The 22,366-nt window shown below is 39.9% G+C and overlaps 1 protein-coding gene across 1 annotated transcript in view; it reads left to right on the top strand.

The window, feature by feature from the left end:
- Window positions 1–22,366, top strand: part of UHRF2 (ubiquitin like with PHD and ring finger domains 2) — a 50,565-nt gene that overhangs the window by 1,835 nt on the left and 26,364 nt on the right. Inside the window, exons 2-4 of the mRNA XM_035097375.3 lie at window positions 6,616–6,858; window positions 10,655–10,917; window positions 21,556–21,774. Of these exons, the coding sequence (XP_034953266.1) occupies window positions 6,616–6,858; window positions 10,655–10,917; window positions 21,556–21,774 (725 nt within the window). The remainder of the gene's footprint in view (window positions 1–6,615; window positions 6,859–10,654; window positions 10,918–21,555; window positions 21,775–22,366) is intronic.

The raw sequence follows: 22,366 nt of genomic DNA, 5'->3' as shown, positions 1-22,366 counted from the left end.
GGATAAATGCTGTAAAGCATAGCTTATCTGCATAACAGAGATTGAGTATGCAATCAGATCATACAACTTCACTCACTCTTCTAGAAAAGTTGTTATCTTAGTCTTTTGGCACCTTTTTGTTATGGCATAAACTTTCATGGCCAGCGATCCACAAAAGCTTTTGCTGTGATAAGTGGGTTAGTGTTTAAGGTACCATTTATTGTTGTAATTCATTGTTATAACTGCCTGTTTTTCTTTTCCCTTAGCCCTTTCAGACTACAGTTACTGTGCTTTCTAGGCAATGTACCTTTAATGTTTTCTGGTTATGACTAGGTAGTTCTGTGTTTCTGGAAATATATTGTGCTGGGATTTGGTTTGTCATAAATTCTGTAAAGCAAGAGTATAATTGCCTCTCTGTCTTAGAACATGTTATGGCCGGTCTAACGGACCTCAAAGGACCAATGAGATTAGAGATTCAAAGAGTGTTGTGTAAGATGCAGCAGAGGATTCAAACAAACAGATAACAATGAATAAGAAATGTAGGAGCACATTGGATGCCTCATAATAAAACTAATGCAGGATACTATAGAATGCTGTTATACTGGTCTGGAAATAACTTACATGCATAAAGCATGTAGTGATATAGCACTGCTGAAGTGAAAACAAGTAAATTGTCTTTCAAGTGGCATTGGAGAGCCTTAAAATTGGATTTTGCAGGTTTGCCATAAGATGATTTTTGAGAAATGTGTGAGCTTTTAGCATGTTTGCTCAGTCAATATGCCAAATGACTGTGCTACTGATCCTAAAGCTTAAAATAATGTAGGGAAGGAGGAATTTCTAGGTGACGGAAAGTTGTTTTTTTCCTTAGTTCAATATATTTTCATAAGACATGGGCAAACTCTTAACCCGAGAGCTACATTTTCTTATTGGTATGACTTTCAGAAGGGTAAAACACATGTTAATAACAACAACAGATTTATAAACCACTTCTTAGCTAAAGCCTGCAGTGTGCACAAGGATAAGACACAATGACTTAAGTCACTTGCATCTGGGAGCATGCGACTGTAAAAAATTAGGATTCCCCCCCCCCCACTCATCATGCTACTGGTATCTCTGTCTCTCTGGGCCACCCCTTACTGCAAGCATTTTGACTCTGTAACACCTGCAATCTCTGCTTAACATACTCATCTTATTATCCCTCTGCTTCTCACTGGAATTTCTTGAGCGCTGCAGTACCGTACACTCTCCAGTGCTTCCAGACTCCACAAATGACTGAAGAGGAACATGAGTTCTCTCTGGAATGCACAAAGGTGGTGCATATGTTGTGTTGAGCGCTGGCAGACAAGCAGTGGCAGGCAATAGTAGGTGGGGATGAGTGCATCAGTGAGCAGGTAGGCATAATAGAGGTTGGAAGGCCAAATGTGGCTTTCGTGCTGCTGGCTTCCCATCCCTCCTCTAAGACAGCGTTTCTCAACCGCTGTTCCGCGGCACACTAGTGTGCCGCGAGACGCTGGCTGGTGTGCCGCGGTGTGCGGCGACGAGAAGGGCGATTTGCATTGTCATGTGCCTGGTGGCCGCCAATACTCAGCGCTGACCCGCCGGAAAGGAAGCCAGCCGGGTCACGACGCGGGGCGAGCGCAGCTCTCAACAGCCACCACCACGGGAGGGTGGTTTTAGACAAACTTAAAGAAGCTGGCTGGATGAGCTCAACCTGAAACTTGCTGAGCAAAGGATTGTGCTGGCAGAGAAATCAGCGGCTTGTGAAGCCTCATTACAGGAGATTGCAACCAACACAGCAATTGGCAAGTGTTTCTTACAGTCATAATTATATAGTCAATATAGGGCGGCACAGAGTTAAATTTTTTAACTTTTTTAATGGTGGTGTGCCTCGTGATTTTTTTCATGGAACAAGTGTGCCTTGGCCCAAAAAAGGTTGAGAAACACTGCTCTAAGAGATCACTTGAGTAGTGAGAAAAAACGACACTTTACTAGTTTGCATAGGGTTCCACATATGTGTGACTCCATTGCTGGTTAACGGAAAGGCAAGCCTTTCTTAAATAAACAAGGGACTGATGGGAGATTGTTCTTCCCACCCTTGTCTAAGGATCAACTGATGGAAAGTGAATGGATTTCTATACTCCTTTCAGTAATGTTGAGGAAAGGAAGCATGCTTCCCCAATTTTTTGCTACAAAAAATTTCTACAAAGTACTTTTTGGCCAGTGAATATCTGCTGCATTCTCCATAATAATAGGTCCATTTTATTTCTGTGCTGCTCCTGGTCTATAGTGATCAAGAAATCTTTTGCTCCCATAGCTGTGCGCTGCATATTTCTCTCTTGTTTAATCTACTTGCTTCTTTTCTGAACTATTCGGAAAGAATAGACTTGTCAATGAAGGTGAGGCATGCTGCTGTTTGTTATGAATTATCTTCCTTTCTGTCCTCTCGTTCTTCTAATAACCGGAAGTGCCCTTCGCTTTCACTGTTCCTGGTAATCTTGAATGTCTGCTATTTCAGAGGACCGTTTTTAGTCTTTCCTCTGCACAGGCATTGGGTGAGAGAGCATTGGCTTCTTCCATCCTTTGGTTGGAGACTGAATCTGCAGGGGTATCTTTCCACATGTAGCATACTGAGAGGTGTTGAGAGAGTTCTCTTTAAAGGGCCAACATGTTATTTAGGGGATGAAAATATGGTTTCTTGAAATTTTGATATGAAGCCATGATTGAGCTTCAGGTAACTCAGATTGATTTTTTCTGTAGCACAGAGCTTGATACAAAAGCACTGCGCTAAAAAGGGAGGGAAGGGGTTGCATGGTGTTTTAGAGTATAAAATGCTGTGTGCCCCAAGGTAATTACAACTTAGACTTCTGAGACGAGAACATAATAAGGGAGGTGAAGGCCAGGGTAACAAGGGCTGAATATGAGCATATGCAGTTTTGTGTACTTGGTTCCCACTGCAGTTAAAAATGAGGACTAGTGTGGAAGAGAACCATTACTTTTTTACATGGAATACCAAGATGTGACTCATGAGTTACTCAAGTGTTACTCAAATGGTGTGGTTGTTGTAAAAATTGAAACAATGTTTAGATATACACATAAAAATGTGAAGTATGATTGAAACAAGCATGTGAGTCGTATAGGAACCTAGAGCCAGGAATTGACATTGAATATATACTGCACGAGAGTATAAATTCTGGTGCATAATGTATAGAACAGACCTTATTTGAACCTGCTGCATGTGGGTCAGGGTGCCATTAATACACCAGTAAAACGTCTTGGTTTTTGGACGGGCTTTAAAGAGTCTGCAATTGGAGTTGGGTCAGAGAGATAGATTAGAGATGCTGCTGGTCTGTTGACCACCCTGTGGCCCAGCAGCATCTCTGATTGGGTTGGCCAAGTTGGTCTCTGGGGTATTTTGGGAGGACCCCAGGACTTCAGTAGCCTTGTAGAGGCTGTTGCTGGGCAGGCTCAATGCTTTATTTATTTATTTGATATGCTGCCCTTCATCACGAAATCTCAGGGAGGTTCACAGAATAAAATACAAAATAAAACTAAACAATTAAAACAAAACAATATGCCTCAGTGTTAGAAACTCAGATATATAAGGTGGGGGCCAAATGGCTCCTTAAACCAAGATTACAGTCACCAAAACGGAATGTCTAGTTGCCATCTTGGGGCAAGACTGCTCTAAAATCTTATTTTTCAAATGATGGACTGACAGTGATTGATTCTCAGTTAAACATCTAGCTACTTCAGATGACAACCTTGAGCTAGCCTACGAACTTCGAGAACTTAAAGAAGAAAAGTCATTTGATCTATCGACAGTCCACAAATATATGGGCCTATTCCAGCCTGTTTTTCGTAATGGTGACTGCTCCTGCTCAGGTTGCACAGGAAAAGAATTTTGGTTACAGAAATTTATTCCGATTGTGCAGATGTAACTGATAGAATTCCACGGGATCTGGTATTAGTGTGTGAAAACAGTCAAGACCCAAGGAACCTGTGGTCCTCCAGGTATTGTTGGACTCCCAACTCCCATCATCCCTGGCCATTGGACACCAAGAGCATCTGGAGGGCCACAATTTACCCATCTGTTCCTTATTATGTCAGACTCAAAAGAGGTTTATCTAGTCAGTATGGACACTTATTTTCTCTCACTGAATAATTCTCAGGTTCAGGTGCAGTCCACCTTAGAACATGTTGCATTCTAGAAGCCCAAGCCCAGCAGATGGGAGGCAAGTTGTAATGTATTCAGTGTTTCTTATTCCCAGGATTCAGATTCCCAGTATTCAGCACAAACACACACACACACACACACACACAGCAATATATCGCAAATTACAATGTGTGTAAGGGCTAGCCAGTACCTGCTTTTTAACATCGTGATAATTCACCAACTAAACACTGCAGTGTTATCAGCAGCTAAACCTCACAATATCACCACGTAAACAATGTTATTGCCAGCTAAATATTGCAATATACCATAATGTCGGAAATAAGGATGGAACTTGTTGTTTAGTCATGTTTGACTCTTCGTGACCCCATGGACCAGAGCACGCTAGGCATTCCTGTCTTCCACTGCCTCCCGCAGTTTGGTCAGACTCATGTTGGTGGCTTCGGGAACACTGTCCAACCATCTCGTCCTCTGTTGTCCCCTTCTCCTTTTGCCCTCCATCTTTCCCAACATCAGGGTCTTTTCCATGGAGTCTTCTCTTCTCATGAGGTGGCCAAAGTATTGGAGCCAAGGATGGAAATATACAGAGGCAAACAGGACAATGTCCTGGCAACTGCAACTACTTAGGAGTCTAAAATGGATAAATGACAATATTGCCAATCACCGCACACTCAGTTTCATCAGCAGGCAAGCAGATATTGTGATATATTGATATATCATGATGTTTAGCTGGTGATATATCGCAATATTGAAAACCACTTATTGCCTAGCCTCTCTCCCCCTCCCTCTCCCCCCCTTTACACACACACACACACACACACACAGAGGAGACAGACAATTGACCACCTGAAAGAAGCTCATGGCCCTGAATTTTAGATCACTAATTAACTGTTTTATAGTCAGTTAGATTTTTACTACTTTAGAATGTTTTGCAGTAACATTTCATCCTTTGGTTGTCTTTTCATTTTTAATCTTTTCTAATTGAAAACATTCTTTTATTGCCTAGGAAACAAGTTGCTTCAACATTTTTGAGAGATGTGAATTACTGTTGTTTCTTTATTGTCATGGTGCTCCATTGCACTAAATAACTTTAAAAGAGAAAATAAAATAAAATTATTCCTAATTGTAGTTGAGCCTCTATTTCCGGTATCTAATTTAGTAATTTTTTCGAAAAGCCAGATGAGCAGAAAATCCTGAACTTCAGAGATCTCTTAACCTGATTTGTTTTAATGTTAATTGATCCCTATGGAAAATATTTTTTCTTTGTTTAGTCACTTCTTTCCTCCAGGAAAGTAAAAAAACAAAACAAAACTTCTTGTGTTATATTTAAAAGAGGTCTGGTCCAACTGGTATTTTGGTAGAGAAGAGGAAGTGCATATAATAGGCATCTCTTGAATACTTTTTTTATGGCAACACTATTCTATTGTTTACAATTTTCTTGAGTAACCCAATATTTTAATGATTGTTTTGAAGTGCTTTTAATGTTTCTAATGCTTTTATATTGCTGTAAATCACCCTGTTATTTTTTTTGAGAAAGCAGTATATAAGTACCTTTATAAATAAATGTGTTGGTGGTCCACAGACTCTGAGCTACAGTTGTAAAAGGAGTTGAAAGACTTGAGACTGAGTTGGGGTAAGCAAAGGAAGATACTTGTGCAGAAAGTGCTTTGAATCCTGGCCTATGTCTGTGTGGGGAAACCCTTCCACTAGCGAGACATTGACACATTTCTGGTTTTATTTTTCATATAATTTTATTACATTCTCTGGAAATTATCTGTGTATTCCTCCAAACCAACAATTGTGATTACCAGAATTAGTGGACCTGGTATTTACACTATGAACAAGCACATAAATATATCTTCAGGATTGCACTCTAAAGCGGAGGGAATGTAGGAAGAAAATATGAAGTTGAATACAAACCATCAAGTTTAAATTGGAAAAACATTGCTTTTTCAGATTTAAAAACTACAGTGACGTTAGGAAATGTGAATGATAAAACTGTAAACAATGAAAGCACTTTTAATATATTCTTCTGGTCATAGATGTAGGGGTGTATAATGAGTTTCTGTTCTTAACGTAATCTTTTTATTACACAACATTCATTTGTCATGAAACAGATATTGAAACATAAGGTAGCAGATCTTGCCATATTTATATAGCTTTTTGTTCAAAGTAGTTCAGCTTTTCATAAGTGTTAGTAATAATACTGTTTTAAAAACAAATGAATAGTATAGTTTCAAACTGTAACTCGTCATTACTGTAGTATCAACTGGTCCTGATCCAATTATCAGTATAGTTTGATTTAGCTAGTGTCAAATATTTATTTATTTATATTTATTTTATATCTATCTATATCTATATACCTATCTCCAGGTTATATATTGATATAATTCTTTATTTTAAGATACAAACTTTTGAACTAACACCTGCTGATCACTTTCCTCCCTGGGTTTTGTTTTGGATAGCTTGAAGATGGACACACCTTATTTGATTATAATGTTGGACTGAATGATATAGTTCAGCTTTTGATACGCTCAGAATCTGATGCTCCTGCTTCTCCATCAACAAATGAAGATGGAAAGCCCAGTTCCTGTGGAGTTGCGAACTGTAAGAACAAAGTCAAGCAAGGAGCAAGCAGTGGATCATCCACACAGCCATCTACATCAGCACGTTCGTTTCTTATTGATCCTGGCATTGGACGATACAAGGTATTTGTATTTTTGTAAATTTTGGACTGCATAATTGTACAGTACATATAAATTTTACTCTCATGACTTGTGAAGTAAAAAAATGTTAAGTAAAGTTTGAGGTTTGTATATTGGATTTCTGTCTAAATCAGGCATCCCCAAACTGCGGCCCTCCAGATGTTTTGGCCTACAACTGCCATGATCCCTAGCTAACAGGACCAGTGGTCGGGAAAGATGGGAATTGTAATCCAAAACATCTGGAGGGCCAAAGTTTGGGGATGCCTGGTCTAAATTTAGTTGCCCCTCTTGCCAGGGGGATAAACTCCTGCCCACCCCCAAGCCATTTGGAGGGATCATCCTACTCCAGTGATGGCCAAACTTGGCCCTCCAGCTGTTTTGGGACTACAACTCCTAGCTAACAGGACCAGTGGTCAGGGATGGTGGGAATTGCAGTCCCAAAACAGCTGGTGGGCCAAGTTTGTCCATCATTGCTCTACTCCATACAAGTTAATGGTGAGAGTGAAAAAGAGAGTATAGCCCTGAAAATAGATGTTTTTAAGTGCCTAACAGACCTGGGATGTAGCATATTTAGCATTTACCGTATTTCGTTTTCTTGGTACCACCCCCCGGGAAGCAATGTTAAACACAACAAAGGTGCTTTGTGTTGTTACATTGTTTTTATAGTATGACTGCACCTTATTTTTGATAATGTTATATCATTTCTCTTCTGTTTCAGAAGCATGCAAATTTAGTTTTCTCACACAATTTTACAGACTGTACTACAAGTGAGCCTATTTACTGGTTTGATTGGGCTGAAAATGTACAAGCCTTTTCACATGCCTCATTTAATATTCAGTTACCATAGAAATTTGCTGATACTGAACTGCATACTGCTGCAGCTGGAATTCAGGCTTTGTTAATCGTTCAGTTCCTGAGCGCCTATTATCAGGGCTCACACGTTGAACGTAATGGCTCACCTAAGGCCATAAATATACCGAGAGCTATGCCAAAACAGCCCTGTTTTCTCCTTTAATTTGAGGTTCCATGATCTAGTTTCTGGCTTGTGGGCTAGATCCATCCCTTAAGATCCCAACTCGCTCACCTACCTGTTTTTCTGTCCCTGCCACAGTGGGGTTAAGGAAACTGGACACTGGCACAGCTGTAACCATAGCCAGAAGGAACATGGTACAGGAGCATACAGACATAGAGATTTTGTTCTTGGTGGTAGTGTGGCTTTAACAGGAAGCCACAAGACTGCTAATAGTTTAGCTATGTGTTAAGTATTATTCTGATAGGTTTGAGTCATTAAGCCCTTTCATGGTCTTGATGCCTTCTCTGTCCTCTTGGATCAATAGTTCAGTTATCCTGTCTGTCAGCTTCCTCCTTTCTAGCAGTACTGCCTTCCTCAAGTTTTCCTCCAACCCTCTCCTTTCATCAACTTTGTTCCTCACTGGGTTTTTTTCTGTAGGCCTTTTGTTGAAGTGTAAGCTTAAATCATGGGTACTTTATGGGCCCATAGGCTCATTTGGAAAACTAATAAAACATTGTAGGCACCAAAAGAACCCATTTCACAGAAGAAAAATTAGTGCTGTGCAGACACCCAAAACAAATCAGACAAAAAAGCAATCAAGCAACCCTCTGCCCCAGAGAAGCAGGTATGCCCTAACCAAACAATAAAAAGTGTTGCTGTTGTCCATCGCTTCCAAAAGAAGGGAGTCTTGCTGGGCACCAAGAGGGTTGTCTGAGGGTGCCATGGTACCTGTAAGCATCAAGATGGGGACTGAAGGTTTAGACTACTCAATTTTCAAAATGACTGTTTCCTATTTTCCTCTTTAGAATAGTGAAGCAAAATTGTCATCGTTGTTGGTGGCTTTCATTGTAGTGAAGGATCATATAAATAGATCTGGATTGGCCATTTAAACAGTAGTTATACTGTAGTCTGTTTTATGTGCACAGCTAAATGTAACATTCCAGTTAATATGAAAAAATTAATGCTACTGTGTGCTACAAGGTGTATTAATTGGCCAGTGTGTAGTTGCAGCAGTTCTTATTTGCCAAAACAGAGAGGGAACTAAATATACTTTAGATAGATACTTTATTGTCATTGTACTTTAAATAGTACAACAAAATTGAATGCTGTCCCTTAAAAACAAATCAAAAACACAATTACAGTCATACACATACATACACATCCCCCTATTCTGTTACACTGTCTTTGTTTAAAGTTGTGGCTTCCAAAGTTTTTACAGTGTTAGAGGAGAAAGTCTGCAAGTCTACCATTTAGTCAAGGGGTAAGTGCTGCTTGAGCTCCCATCATCCCTGACCATTTAGCATACTGGCTAGGTAGTTGTATTCCAAAACATCTGAAAGGATGCCATGTTGGCTACTCCTGATTTTGGCAGATTCCATTATGCAAGGCAGAGGCAGGCAACAATCTGCACTCCTCCATGGTGTCCATTGGGAATTGGGGGCACTGTATTCCTGTGCTTACAGTTCTACAGCGGTTACAGCTCTACCTATGGGACTGAGTCCACAGAGTAGCACTGGGAGAGTGCTTTTTTACTTCCTATTGGTTGCACTAAGAGGTGACCGCAGGGCACTATTCTATATTCATTTTTATTGGCTGAATTTTATATAAATATAATTGGAAATAAATATGTAAATAAGCAGTTAGATATAAATACATGCAAATGTGCAGTGGGTTGTGAGCATTGACATCATTAGGAAAAGTTTAGATGTTTTAGCAGATGAAATAAAATGTACTGTATCTTAAAGAATGTAGGTGATGTGTTCTTTTGCATTGGAGAGAGGGAAGTTCTTGGCTGTCAAGGAAAGTATGTTGCGCTTTTGTTTTTAGTGAAAAAAGGAAGAAATGAAATAGTCCATAGAATGTTGGGCTTTGTTGCTAAGGGCAGGAGGGATGGTGGTAGCTTCAAAAAGCATGTTACTGTAGTGGGAAATGCAGCCCTAAAGAATTGTAGATGCATACTAAGCATTTTTTTAAAAATCACAAAATAGCATAGGCATGGAAGGAGTTGTTTTATGCATCAGCAATGATCACAGAGTTACTGGTTGATAATCTCTGTGGCCTTTCTCTTGCAACCATTGCTAACCCAATGCCCAAAGTGTTGTAGTAAAAGTGCTAGTTTGGAGAAAAAAAACACATTTCCAAGAGCCAACACATTGTACTTTGAGTTCTGTGATGTGATTTTCACTCCTCAGAAGTGCTTCCTAGGAACAATACATTTGAATTCCACACAACAAATGAGTAACTGCATTTATTGTGTCATAAGAGATAATTTGGAAAGGTTAAATTGTGTACTGCTAGAGAGATTATACGCAAAAATAAAAAGCATAAAATCACCTTTTCATTGGTAAAGCTGAATTATTTCATTGGAGGATGGTTTGTAAATAGATGAGCAAAGAACAGTTTTCAGATTTATAGGATTTCATTATTATTGTGGAGAAGGAAATGTCCAGAGAAAATGAAGAAAGCAGGCAAAAAGCAGGAATAACCAAAGGTTAGAAAGCTTCTGTAACCTTAGTTATTGTGAATAGTTAAGTGAAGGAGAGAATAGTAATTTAAAACAAGAGCTGCTCTATTTACTTCACATCTGTAGTTTATTTGTGTTAAAATTATTTTCTGACAATATGTAGAATATTCTATTTAGTTTTAAGAATGCGAAGGTAGAGTGAAATGAAGGTAGAGTGAATTTAACTAATGCAGTTGCATTTGTAGTTGGGGATCCACAGCATTACCGTATTAATTGTGTACTTTTTTGGCATAACATTCACTAAATGTCAAATTTATTTTCAGATAAATGAACTTGTGGATGCCCGAGATGTTACTATTGGATCCTGGTTTGAAGCTCATATACAAAATGTAACTCAAGCAACAAAAGGACATAAAAATGGAAAAGCTCAAGGAAAGAGTGGCAGTAATTACAAAAGGACTAATGGAAACTTAAACCAAGATCACTCTAGAGAAAATGCAAATAATTTGGACAATGCACCTTCTACATCTTACTCAGATTATATGGACACTGATGAAGATACTGTTTATCATATCAAGTATGATGAGTAAGTGCTGATGATCTTATTATGAGGACACCATGTGCATTTATATGGTTGGTATAAGCTAAGAATTTTCACAAGAAATTGAAATCCTTAAGAAAACAAGTTCACATTCCTAGTTCAAAAGAAACAGGATTTTACAAACCATAAAACATTTCTGTTTGATATAAGGCATTTCCTGGGAGCAGCATGATTTATTTTGGGAGCTTGGCTGAAATACTAACTGTAGTTCCTTTGAGAAACCCAGACTTTCACAGGATGTGGATCCATAAATTAGCCTTCCAATAGTATTTTATAGTACTTTGTATGTACAATCAGAGCATAACTCTGAAAAAATTATCTGGAATTACTAAACAAAACTGAATGGGTTTACTATTAATTAGTGAAGAAAGATATAGGAACATAGTTTTGTCAGTACATTACTTACTTGACTTTGACTATCAAACCTTTATTAGGCATTTTTCAAATAGAACTGTGAGAAAAAGAATCGCATACAAAAGTATTTAAAATGCATACAAAGAGGCAACAGTAAACTGCATACACACATTATTTACTTAAACCCTGTTAGCTTTTCCTGTAGGAAGTATTTTGGAGAGACAGATGAGCTCACTGTTGACTGCTTATTGATGTGAAGAGCATAGTAATGGGCTCTCAACCCATCTTCCAGAGTAGGACAAACACCAAATCCCTTATTCACAACTGTCACTAAATATACACACAGAAACCTTTGGCTAACTGGAAGTATATTTTAATTGGTGCTCTGTGTATGTGTATGTGTATGTGTGAGAGAGAAAGTGATGGGGGGGGGAATATTTTGCTTCCACTCCTTGATCCCTGGTTAACCTGATTCAAAATGACTCAGTAATTGTGTGGGCTTGGTCATGTTTCTGTCAAAATACAATGCACATCTTCAGCCCGAGCAGGATCTGACTCCTGTAGATAAAAGGATATTATTGTGAGATGGTATTTATTATTTATTTTTTTACAAATTTTGCATGAAGGCATGTTTTGAGGTGTCAAGAGGGAGAAAGAAATATTTAATATATTGTTGTTATTGTTATTAAAGTTTGTATACTGCCCTTTATCCGTAGATCTCAGGGTGGTTCACAACATAAAATTACAATGTGTTACGGTTGCTGGTATTGTAAAAATGTAAGCATATAATAATCTAGTATTAGCGGTAGGTGGGGGACCTCCTGCCTGTGCTGAGATCTCAGTTCTGTTGTTATTAACCTCCTTATATGGCCAGTGTTATCTTTGAAATGTTAAATCTTTCTGCAGTTAACCTAATACAGATGTTATAGGGTACCCAACAATATCAGCTATTTGTACGTTCATAATTGAGAATGAAATACTGGGCTCTTCATTTGATAATGAAGATCAGCTTTAGTAATTTCTATGTATTGTAAGGGAGTAGGCCAAGATGCATGTCAGTAACTTGAGTCTAATTCATTTTTCTTAATCGATTAATGAAGTAGCACTTGAATAGACCCTTTGTGTGGACAAAGGGTCAAGTGAGGTGCCACTTTCTAAAGCTGGTTAAGAAACTATTTTTTCAGGTCTTGCCTGTGGAGTTCATCTTCAGATGGTACATTTTGCATAGACTGAATGAGCTGCTTTTGCACATCATGTCAAACCTTAGTGTAGTAAGATCTGCTCATGCAGGAACAAGTTCCTGTCTCCCTGATGGCTTGTTTTAACCTATCATAGTTAAGATTAATCTTGGTTATGCACCTGGATGATGTAGTAAGTTGTTCTTAATCAAAAGTGGAAGTGAAATCTTGGCTGTGTGGAAAGAGGGGAGCTAATCAATCTGAGACTGCAGCTCATTCCTGCTCATGTATAGTGCCCTAAACTGTGATTTGGCTTGATGTGCATATGCAAGCATAGTGTAGGTGAGTATCTTATTTTTGTTGCTTAGGGCTCTTTTGCTTCAGTTTTCACCAAGCCTATAACATAACATATGTCTTATTTAAAATGCCACACTTGTAGAGTGAAAGTCCCTGTACTGGTTTGGTATATTGCCTCTGAGGAGCACTGAGGGGATGCTTGTCTTGCTTGCTGTTTGTTAGGCAAGTGTAATTCATTAGGGCTTTGGGAATGGGGGGTAGTGCTGGCACCTACTTTTGCTGATAACCCTATGGATCCGTGGACCAAGATTGGTCCCTATTTCCACTCTAGGAAATGTGGACACAGATCAGACTTCTCCATCGCACTGTTTTGCTCTATTTTGAAGGGTTCCGTTTTGAAGTGTTCCTCTTAAGTGGCTTCCAAGTTGTTCAGAAACAGGTACGGTACTGAAAACACTCTTAGCTTTGCCAGTCTCTGATCTCCCGTGCCTCCAAGAAAAGGAAGTAGCACCATGCTGGTTCATTGTCTTCACCTAACAATTAGGGATCGAGCCTTGGTTTCTAGCATTCCTTTGCTAAGTGCTTCTTAATTGGCTTCAGTGTTGGTTTAAATTTTGCATGTGATTGCATGTGTGCTGTTACTAGCAGAATCTGTTAGACAGGGCGGGTTGGGTTGGGTTTGGGCAATACACGGCTTTCCATTAGCAGTGTCAAAAGCCAGAATAAACACAGCTCAACTGTAATTGCTAAGCAGAGCCATATTTATCATAAGAATGACTAAGAAGCTGTTTTGGTTCCTGTGATGCAATGCTGATAGTTACAGCTATCCTTATCTCTGAAAGGATCCTCGACAACTTCTTTCTGGCCATATTTCCATGATCTTTTTGGACACAGATGCTCACTTTCATGACCCACAACTCTTGGTCATACTAGCATCTTGATAGCTCATACTCAACATTGTCAGAATGAACCTTGGAGCCTTCAGTGGAGCATGTAGGGGATCCCAATCCTACCTCTTTGTATGAAGATCACTATCATATGAAATAAGTGTAGAGAATGGCCCAATATCTGGGATTGAAATACACACTTTCCTCAGGTGAATGACCTGTTCTAAAGTTTTTACTAGCTATTCTTCTAATAGCTAAAAATCCTGAAACAAGCTCTTATCCATTTCATAGTACTTGGAAAGCAGTTTTAGCGAAGGGGCCACTTCTTTCGTTTTAACCACTTGGCTATCAACTCACTTGCTGAGACATATCAACATGGAGGGAAGCTAGGTTTTCTGGATAGAAAATTACAGTCTACAATTTTCTTATCTTTCTGAAGGCTAGGTACCAATGCTTTCAATGGGACAAACCCATACTTTATCTGGATCACACTCCAGATGACAAGAAAAATCTGGCTCATGTGTTTCAGGCTGATGCACTTCACTTTACTAAGGAAAAAACACTACATGTTACAATGATGATTGGGATTAAAAGGATGTGGTGAATACTATTGCTGTTTGTCAAGTGTTACTCCACTTCACTGCTTCCATAGAGTAGGGCCAGCACAGACCACCTGTCCCTTAGTGAAGTTTGTTTTACTATCTAGAAGGATGGTAGCTTAGAAGGACTCAAGGGGGCCAAAATTACAGCTTCGCTTCTTGAAATCTCACCCCAGTCTACCTATTCATCTAATACCATTGATGGCATTGCTCTCTGGCAAGTATCATCTCCTATATCTTCTACTGGAGAATATGCATCCAGGAAATTCTGCACCGATGCACTGCATCAGAATTATTGGTGCTCTCAACCAGAGTTTTCAGCTAGTGCAAGGACATATAAACGAACCCTTTGGCTGCTGTTACTCTTCACCTCACCATCTTGTTCAGCCTTCAGTAAATCCCCAACAGAGATTGTCTGTACTCTCCCCGTATCCTCCCTCTTTAGGAAGAAGTTGATACAGAGGAAAGTGGAACAGTTGAGGTTCAAGTATCTCAGAGTCATCTAAGCTCTACTTCTCTATACTTTAACATGCCAGAGAAGAACAGAAGACTTCAACAGAACCTTGAATTTTGTGGTGTCAACTTCTTTATAAGAAAGTCCCAAGAAATTCCAGATGATCCATCTTTGCATATATTCTTCCCTGCCTCACAGATAGTTTGGATTTCGTGTATAGATCTAAATTTCTGTATTTCCATTGAACGGCAACACACCTCCAGTTTGCAAACAGACCCATTCCTTTTCAATACTGAATTTTAGCTTTCAGCTTTCCCACCAAATCAAGGGTATATCCTAATTTATCACCATCATTGTAGCTTACTGAGATTGTGGATGGATTATGGTCTTGGTTTCTGCAAGCATCTGGCTTCCAGTAGGAAATTGTGCAACAGTGAGGAACTACATTCCATAGTCGCTTGGTTAACACAGGGAGAAAGATATCATTCATATCAAATCACTTTTTTTACGTTCATGAAGGCTGCCGTTGTACCTGGAGGCATTTGTGTAAAGATACGTGGTGATTACTCAGAATCTACAGTGAAATTTCAGATTCAGTGGTGTAAGGCAGATATAATAAATCACTTATGTGATTTTAAATAATGATAATATGATATACAAAATAAGATGAATAAAACAATCTGAAAAGTGTTCATCTGAAAGAAAAATAAAAAAATCACTGAAATCACAGAAAACACTCACTCCCTGAACACAGGATGAACATCTACAGCCACCAAAGGCCCAATCATTCAATGCACAAGAGAATAAAACTGTATTTTCTTGATGTTAGAAAGATGACAAAGTAAGTATCATTGAGGCTTTTCACAGCCAGGGCTACCACAGTAAAGGCAAGTTCTCCCCTTTCAATATCTGGAGGGGACACAGAGAAGGGCCTTGTATGTTGTTCAACATCTGGGTAGGTTCACATGAAGGAAGGTAGTCTATGAGGTATCAGAATCCTAAACCATGCAGTGTTTTATGGGTCAAAACCAGCACTTAGAATTGTGTTGGGGGGGGGGACTGGCAGTCTATGCAAGAGGGCTGGAGCTGGACCTACGGCCCTCCAGATGTTTTGGACTACAATTCCCATCTTCCCCGACCACTGGTCCTGTTAACTAGGGATCATGGGAGTTGTAGGCCAAAACATCTGGAGGGCCGCAGGTTGGGGATGCCTGGTTTAGACCATTAAGTCCTTAGTAGTCTGTCACTTTCTGCATTCTTGGAGTACTCTCTACTCTCCCAAACGACCTCTTTCTCTTCTCAGGAATGTGACACAGCATTCTTATAGGCATAGACAAAACAGAAACCCAGCCAATCCCCATTAAGTCACTAGCCCATATGAAGCAAACCCCACAGCCTCCTGTTCACCAAATGTTAAGGAGGTGCCCATGTGCCTTCCTGCAAGCAATGTCATCCCAAAGGGAGCTATAGCCCCTCATCCCCAGAAATGAGTCTGTCATTGTCGTGGTGGTGGTGGGGGCTTCCTCTGCCAGTGATGTTCTGCTAGCTCTGTCCTTTTGCCTTTCTTATAGCACATAGCTCAGGGCACAACACAACACAACACAACACACACCTCCTTCAGCCACTATACCTGTTTGAAAGCTACAGCTCACAGCCCTAGAAGGTCAGGTGGTAAGAGAAATCAAAGGAGCATTTTCTGGTATCTTGCTTAAATGTGGGTTCAGGCAGTATATATGGGGAAAGATCCTCATGCACAGCAGTGGGCTTCCTGGAAGAAATGGCGCACAAGGCAGATGGTTTGCACTTTCAGCTTTGACATTGCTAATCAACCGTATTTGTGTGTGCTGTGAATTAGGACTTCCCCTTCTCTGACACATTCATTATTAAAACTTCATTATTAAAACTGACAACACCCACCTTCTTTTCAGTGGGACTTACAACAACCTATGTGTTAGATGTGATATTTCTCCCCCCCCCTTTGAATAACACCATTGCCTATGTAGGAGCACTTCCAGATGGGAAGCTTGAACATGCAAGCCTGTTTCAAAGCACAAACCTCTCTTGTCAGATTGTGCTTGCTTGACCAGACTGTCCTTGTTTAATATTTTGGTTCAAAAGGGAAATAAATTGAACTGTGAACAGATATGAGTCAGTTGTGGATTCCATGAATCAATTAAATGGACTTGTTTTAGGTGTAAATTAGAAGGGCGTCAGGAAAGGATGACATGATTTTATAATAGGCCTTAAATTTAGGATAGATTTGTATGTTCACATAGGGTTAATACTTTTATCTGAGCCACATTCTAGTAATGTATAAATACAGCCTGTGGTCAAGGAAAACTGGGAGTCTTTCTTCATGGGCAACCAATTGCTAAGAAAGGTTTCCATAGAGATGGAAGATCACGTGAGAGTTCTGCTATGCTAGCATTAATATTTAAAATTAGAAGCAGGTTTGGTAGGGTTAAGCTTTCACAGAGTCAATCATCTATTGAGCATTTTATTTTTTAAAGACTTGCTCTTACATTTGTTGGATTCCTCCCCCCAAAAAAATTAATATTTTATTACAGATACTTTTATAGTAAAATCTTGATTCTTGTAATTCTTGTAGAAACTAAAGTTATTAAAGACACGAGTTATTTCAAATGCATCAGGTGCACGCACAGTCTATCAAAATAAATGAGAAAGACCCTATTCTTTTCAATAGGATGTGAATTGCAGCTATTCCTTAAGTTAACATTGCAAAGCTGGTATATGTATAGGTGTACAATATATATGTAACTGAAAAGCGCATTGTTTAAGATTATGCTAAGATTGTAACAATTAAACTCTATAAGGGCAATATACTGATTGGAAAATAATGGGCTTGCTTCATTTTTGGCTCTCAATTTTTTTTTAAAAAAATTGCTTCATCTTTGGTGAAAATGAAATGAGAACCTCCTTTTGTTTCTTTGTCTGATTTTGCACTATTTCGTGTACTGCAATGCTGTATTATACTGCTACAGTTTAAATCATATAGCTGTGAATGCTGCACTGCTCTGCTATAGTTAAAATGCTGCATTTAGTGGTGGATTATTAAACCTATTGAAATAAAGGGATTTAACTTCAGTCAGCCCACTCTGAGGGTGACTTAGTTGGAAATCAACCATTGTTTATAGGCAGATGTTCTGGAAATATTTGAAACTGAATGTGTAATACTGTTTGCATTCTAACTCCGTGTTGAAGGTGTGCAGGTGGCTTTTTATTTTCTGAATCTGTTCCTAACAGACAAAGAAATGAATTTCCTATCCTTAGAGCTGTAGAGAATTGGAACAATAGAGGAGTAATATAGTAGATTATTCCTCTTAGAAACCAGAGAGAATATGGCTGAAGATAAGGTGTCTAGAGGTCTATAATCTGGACTCTAGGGGGGGGGGGTCACAAATGTGGCCGCTGCCAAACGTTGGACCACAGCTTCTATTGTCCTTGACCATTGGCCATGCTGACTGCAGCTGAGGGGCTGGGGGTCCAACAACATCTGGGGGGGCACCATGTTTTTTGCTCCTGGCCACAGTCATTGTTTCCTTAGATCTCTTATGTCTTTTGCTGTGCAAATCTCTGTGTAGGTACCTCTTTTCCCCTGACTAAAATTTTCAAATTGTACAAAAACCCATATTTGTACTTGAATTAAGTTGAATGGTAAATGTTTCCCCTCTTGCATAATTTCTTTTAATAATAATACACTTTAAACATAGACTGACAATTCCTCCATAATCAGCCGCCTTTTTTTAACCACCACAAGAATTTTGCAACCCAGTCATGCATCATAGCTGCCAAGTTTTCCCTTTTCTCGCGAGGAAGCCTATTCAGCATAAGGGAAAATCCCTTAAAAAAGGGATAACTTGGCAGCTATGTCATGTATGTCTGCTCAATAGTATGCCCTGTTGAGTTCAATGGGATTGGGGTATGTATAGGATTTCAGCCTAAGCCTTACTTGAGAGTAAGACTCATTGCTAATAATAGGGCTTACTGCTGAGTAGACAAGCAGAATGTTTGCGCCATAAGTCTGCCTTCTGATTTGTAGCTTTGCTCACAAACCAGTGTTTTATGGTCAGAAAGCTTACGATTCACTCTCGTAGTCAGATGTCCTCTCTGTTAAGGTACAGCAAGAGGATCATGTCTACAAAACAGTAGTGGTGGCACTTCACAGACCTGATAACTGGTTCCTACTCTTGCCTCTCTCCCTAGTGGCACTTTCCTCTTCAGATCACTTCAGTTCTCATATATACCAGACACCACATCTTTCACCCAGCTTCCATTAACGTTCCAACTTCATACCACACTTATCAACTCTACTGCCAACATAACCTAGCTACTTGTGCCCTAGTACACACCCTCATGAATCCCTAGCTCTCATACCAGCCATGTCTTCTACAGTACAATCGCTCAAGCTTTCCCATTTTTGAATCTTCATTTCTCAGACTGAAGACTCCAATGAATATACTATTCTCTCCAATTACTACAGTCTCAATTTCTGGAAGTTTCATAACTTACTGTCTTGGTTAAAATGTACCATGTTTCATTCTTCAAACCATGGATTGAAAATGAGTTCTGTGCTTGTGTGCTCCTTTTCCTTGCACTTTTGGCTTCATGAATAAATTCCTGGCTTGGGTATGGTACAGGCATACAAAAAACTATGGTTTGTGTGTGCCCTACAAGACAAGATCGCAGACTTGTGTTTTGATGTTTGTTTTCCAGTCCTGGTTTGGAGGGACAAATGATTTCTGTATTGCAGGGGTTTGGACTCGTTGATCCTCTGGGTTCCTTCCAACTCTACAATTCCATGATTTTATGGTTCAAACATAGTTTGTGGAATTGCCTTAATGGCAAAAATAATGGTTTACCAAAACCCAAGCTATTACGGTACTCATTAACCTAAGTGTGTGGAGGTGGAGTGGTTAGGAAGGTACACACAAACATATTGCTTGTTCTTTAACCTCAAATAAGGCTTCAGACTATTGAAAATGTTTTCATTTGTACTATTCTCCCACTACCCCACCCTGAGATTTGGGGTGTATGCCAAACCAAGTATATTTTTCCCCTCTGTAAATTAGTTTCGTTTATTGTGTGGCTGTAGATGCTGATCAACTGTGTAGCACTTCTTTGAGTTTTTAACACAAGCATTTTTGTGGATTCTTTACAAATAATAATTTGTATAGTAAACCTGCAACATGGGGAGTTACATACTTGGGATCACGCCTAAAGCCAAAATCTTGTTAAAACAAATTGGGTTCAATGGCAGGTGGGATTGCATGCCTTTCCCCCAAAAAATTATGCCCCCTTATTATTATTATTATTATTATTGGCCAGGCGCATAAAATGAATGTGCATAAGTTAAATGCACATAAGTTGTGGGCTTACTGTACTTTAAGATAAGACTGTGTAAAGTAAATGATGTGTTGCATACCTTTCACCATGCTAGTAGAACAGGAAAAAGTGGAATTCTTCTTTGCAGAACTAATGAACTCTCCCCCCTTTCTATTTTATGTTTTTTATGGTGAACTTCAGCATTGCCAGCGTCATGGGGCAGCCCAAGCTGTTTTGGCGCCTGAGGCAACATGCACTGCCACCCCCGCAATAGGATGGGAGTCGTGAGGCTCTGCAAGGCCTTCCCCTCAAGTGAGAGTAAGGGGCGAGGTCTCCCCTCCTCCCACTAAGGCTTTGCACTGACTTTTCCTTAAGGAAAAGAAGCCCTTGCTGAATCTCATTGCTGGGTTGGTGGGTGAAGGTGATTTTTTGGGTTTGATCCTGCCTTTTAGTCTTATACTACTACTACTACAGTTTCTTAAATTGCTATAAGAGCTTGGTGCTCCTCATATAATTTTGCACTTCTGATTGCTGGATCTTGTCTTCCTGTTTAACTGCAATACTAAGGAAATGAGGCTAGTTTACGTTTTAAATAACTTCTAACTTTAACCACTCGAAATGTGATGCATAGTTTATTTGGAGACACATCTTTAATACTATGGGTGTGGAATTGGGTCTGCTTGGTGGGCCAGATCTTTATCTTCTATAACCTTCACACACCACATTTGTCAAGTGGGCATCACATTGACATCAGGTGATGGGGTGCTTTGAAGTCCTGAAAATGGTCGGTGCACTGGGCTTGCAAAGTGCCCTGCACAGTGCTTCAAAGTGTCACCAATCAGTTGATTGTTAGTGCTTCAAAGTGCTAAGCAGGACTCTTGGCAAGTCCCTTCGAGGATTGATTGGCTTCAGAGTTCCCCATGGGGAATTCAGTAGTGCAGCCAATTCTAGGGCGCTTGAAGTGAGTCCCTATCAGCTGATAAACACTTACTTCAAGCTCTGCTTTCTGCGGGGGTTGGCTGGCCATGGATTTCCCCAAGGCATTTCCCAAGGGGAGTCCCCTTGGTAGTGCAGGCAATCCTAGCTGATTGGTGGCAAGAGCATCCTTGCCCTGTCAGTGCACAACTGGGAATGCACTTGAAGGCGCCCGATTGTGTATTAGCGGCCATGTCTCCATCCACACCTATCCTGAGGTGTTAGGTATGGGGTGAATGGGTATGGTTTGGGGTAAATGCCTGGTAGGCCAAATTGGGACCCAGGCCAGGCCTGCACCCGCCCCTCCATTTCCTCTAGTGGGTTGGGAGTACCTCCAGAACAGTACTGAAGATGTTATAGAAGCTTGAAGTGGGAATCTCCTCCTCTTTCATTGGCAGAGGCATCTGCTGGGTCCAAAACCTTTCAGCAAATGAAATGGCACAATTGGATTCAACTTAAACTGTAACTGGTGTATTTCCTTTAATCTGTGATGTGGCTGATTCTCTCCTAACTTTTGGTTTGTTTATTTCTTTAAGGTATCCAGAGAGTGGCATCGTAGAAATGTCCGTCCGTAATCTACGACCACGAGCAAGAACTATTTTGAAGTGGAATGAATTATGTGTGGGTGATTTGGTGATGGTTAACTACAATGTAGAGAGTCCGGAAGAGAGGGGATTCTGGTTTGATGCAGAAATAACCTCTCTGAGAGAGATTTCAAGGACTAACAAAGAAGTTTATGCCAAAATTTTGCTGGGGTAAGATTTTATTGGTTAATTTTGCCTTTGATGAACCTTTTCAATAGAGATTCATCTTAGACATGCTGCAAATTTGTATGTTTCACTAGCTGGACCGGCCATGCGTTGCTGTGGGTCATCCCTGTGATTCCCCCCACCCTGTCCCGATCCATGACGTATCCCAGCCCTCCTCCCGCCAACCCCCTGGCTCATCCCTGTGTTTTGGTAGGACACCCTTCCCTCTGTTTTCCCCAAGGAGTGTTGTCCCCTCTCCCCTGTATCGCCATACATTGGCCCCTGCGCAAACATCGTGAACATTTTTATATATTTAGATTAAAAAAATTTGAAATAAGAATATGAGAAGCAGAAGTTATTATTGTTTAATTTTATTTTTGGGGTTGTCATTTATTTTGGTGGGTATTGTGTGATTTGGGCATTGTTGTGTGTTTTGGTGTGTGTGTGTTTCTGATTTTGGAGTAGGTGACCCAGAGAACCTAGAGAACTTTAATAATCCCGACCCGGGGTGGGGGGAATCAAATAGCGAAGACCCACAGCCCCATAGCAACAGAAGGCGAGTTCCAAAGCACCCAAGCTGTTTGGGTCCATAAAAAAC

This window comes from Zootoca vivipara, chromosome 15 (assembly GCF_965207765.1).
Source record: "Zootoca vivipara chromosome 15, rZooViv2.hap1.1, whole genome shotgun sequence".
In the NCBI taxonomy this organism is placed as follows: domain Eukaryota; kingdom Metazoa; phylum Chordata; class Lepidosauria; order Squamata; family Lacertidae; genus Zootoca; species Zootoca vivipara.
Note: the sequence above shows the minus strand (reverse complement) of the source record. Positions and strands in the feature narration are given on the sequence as shown.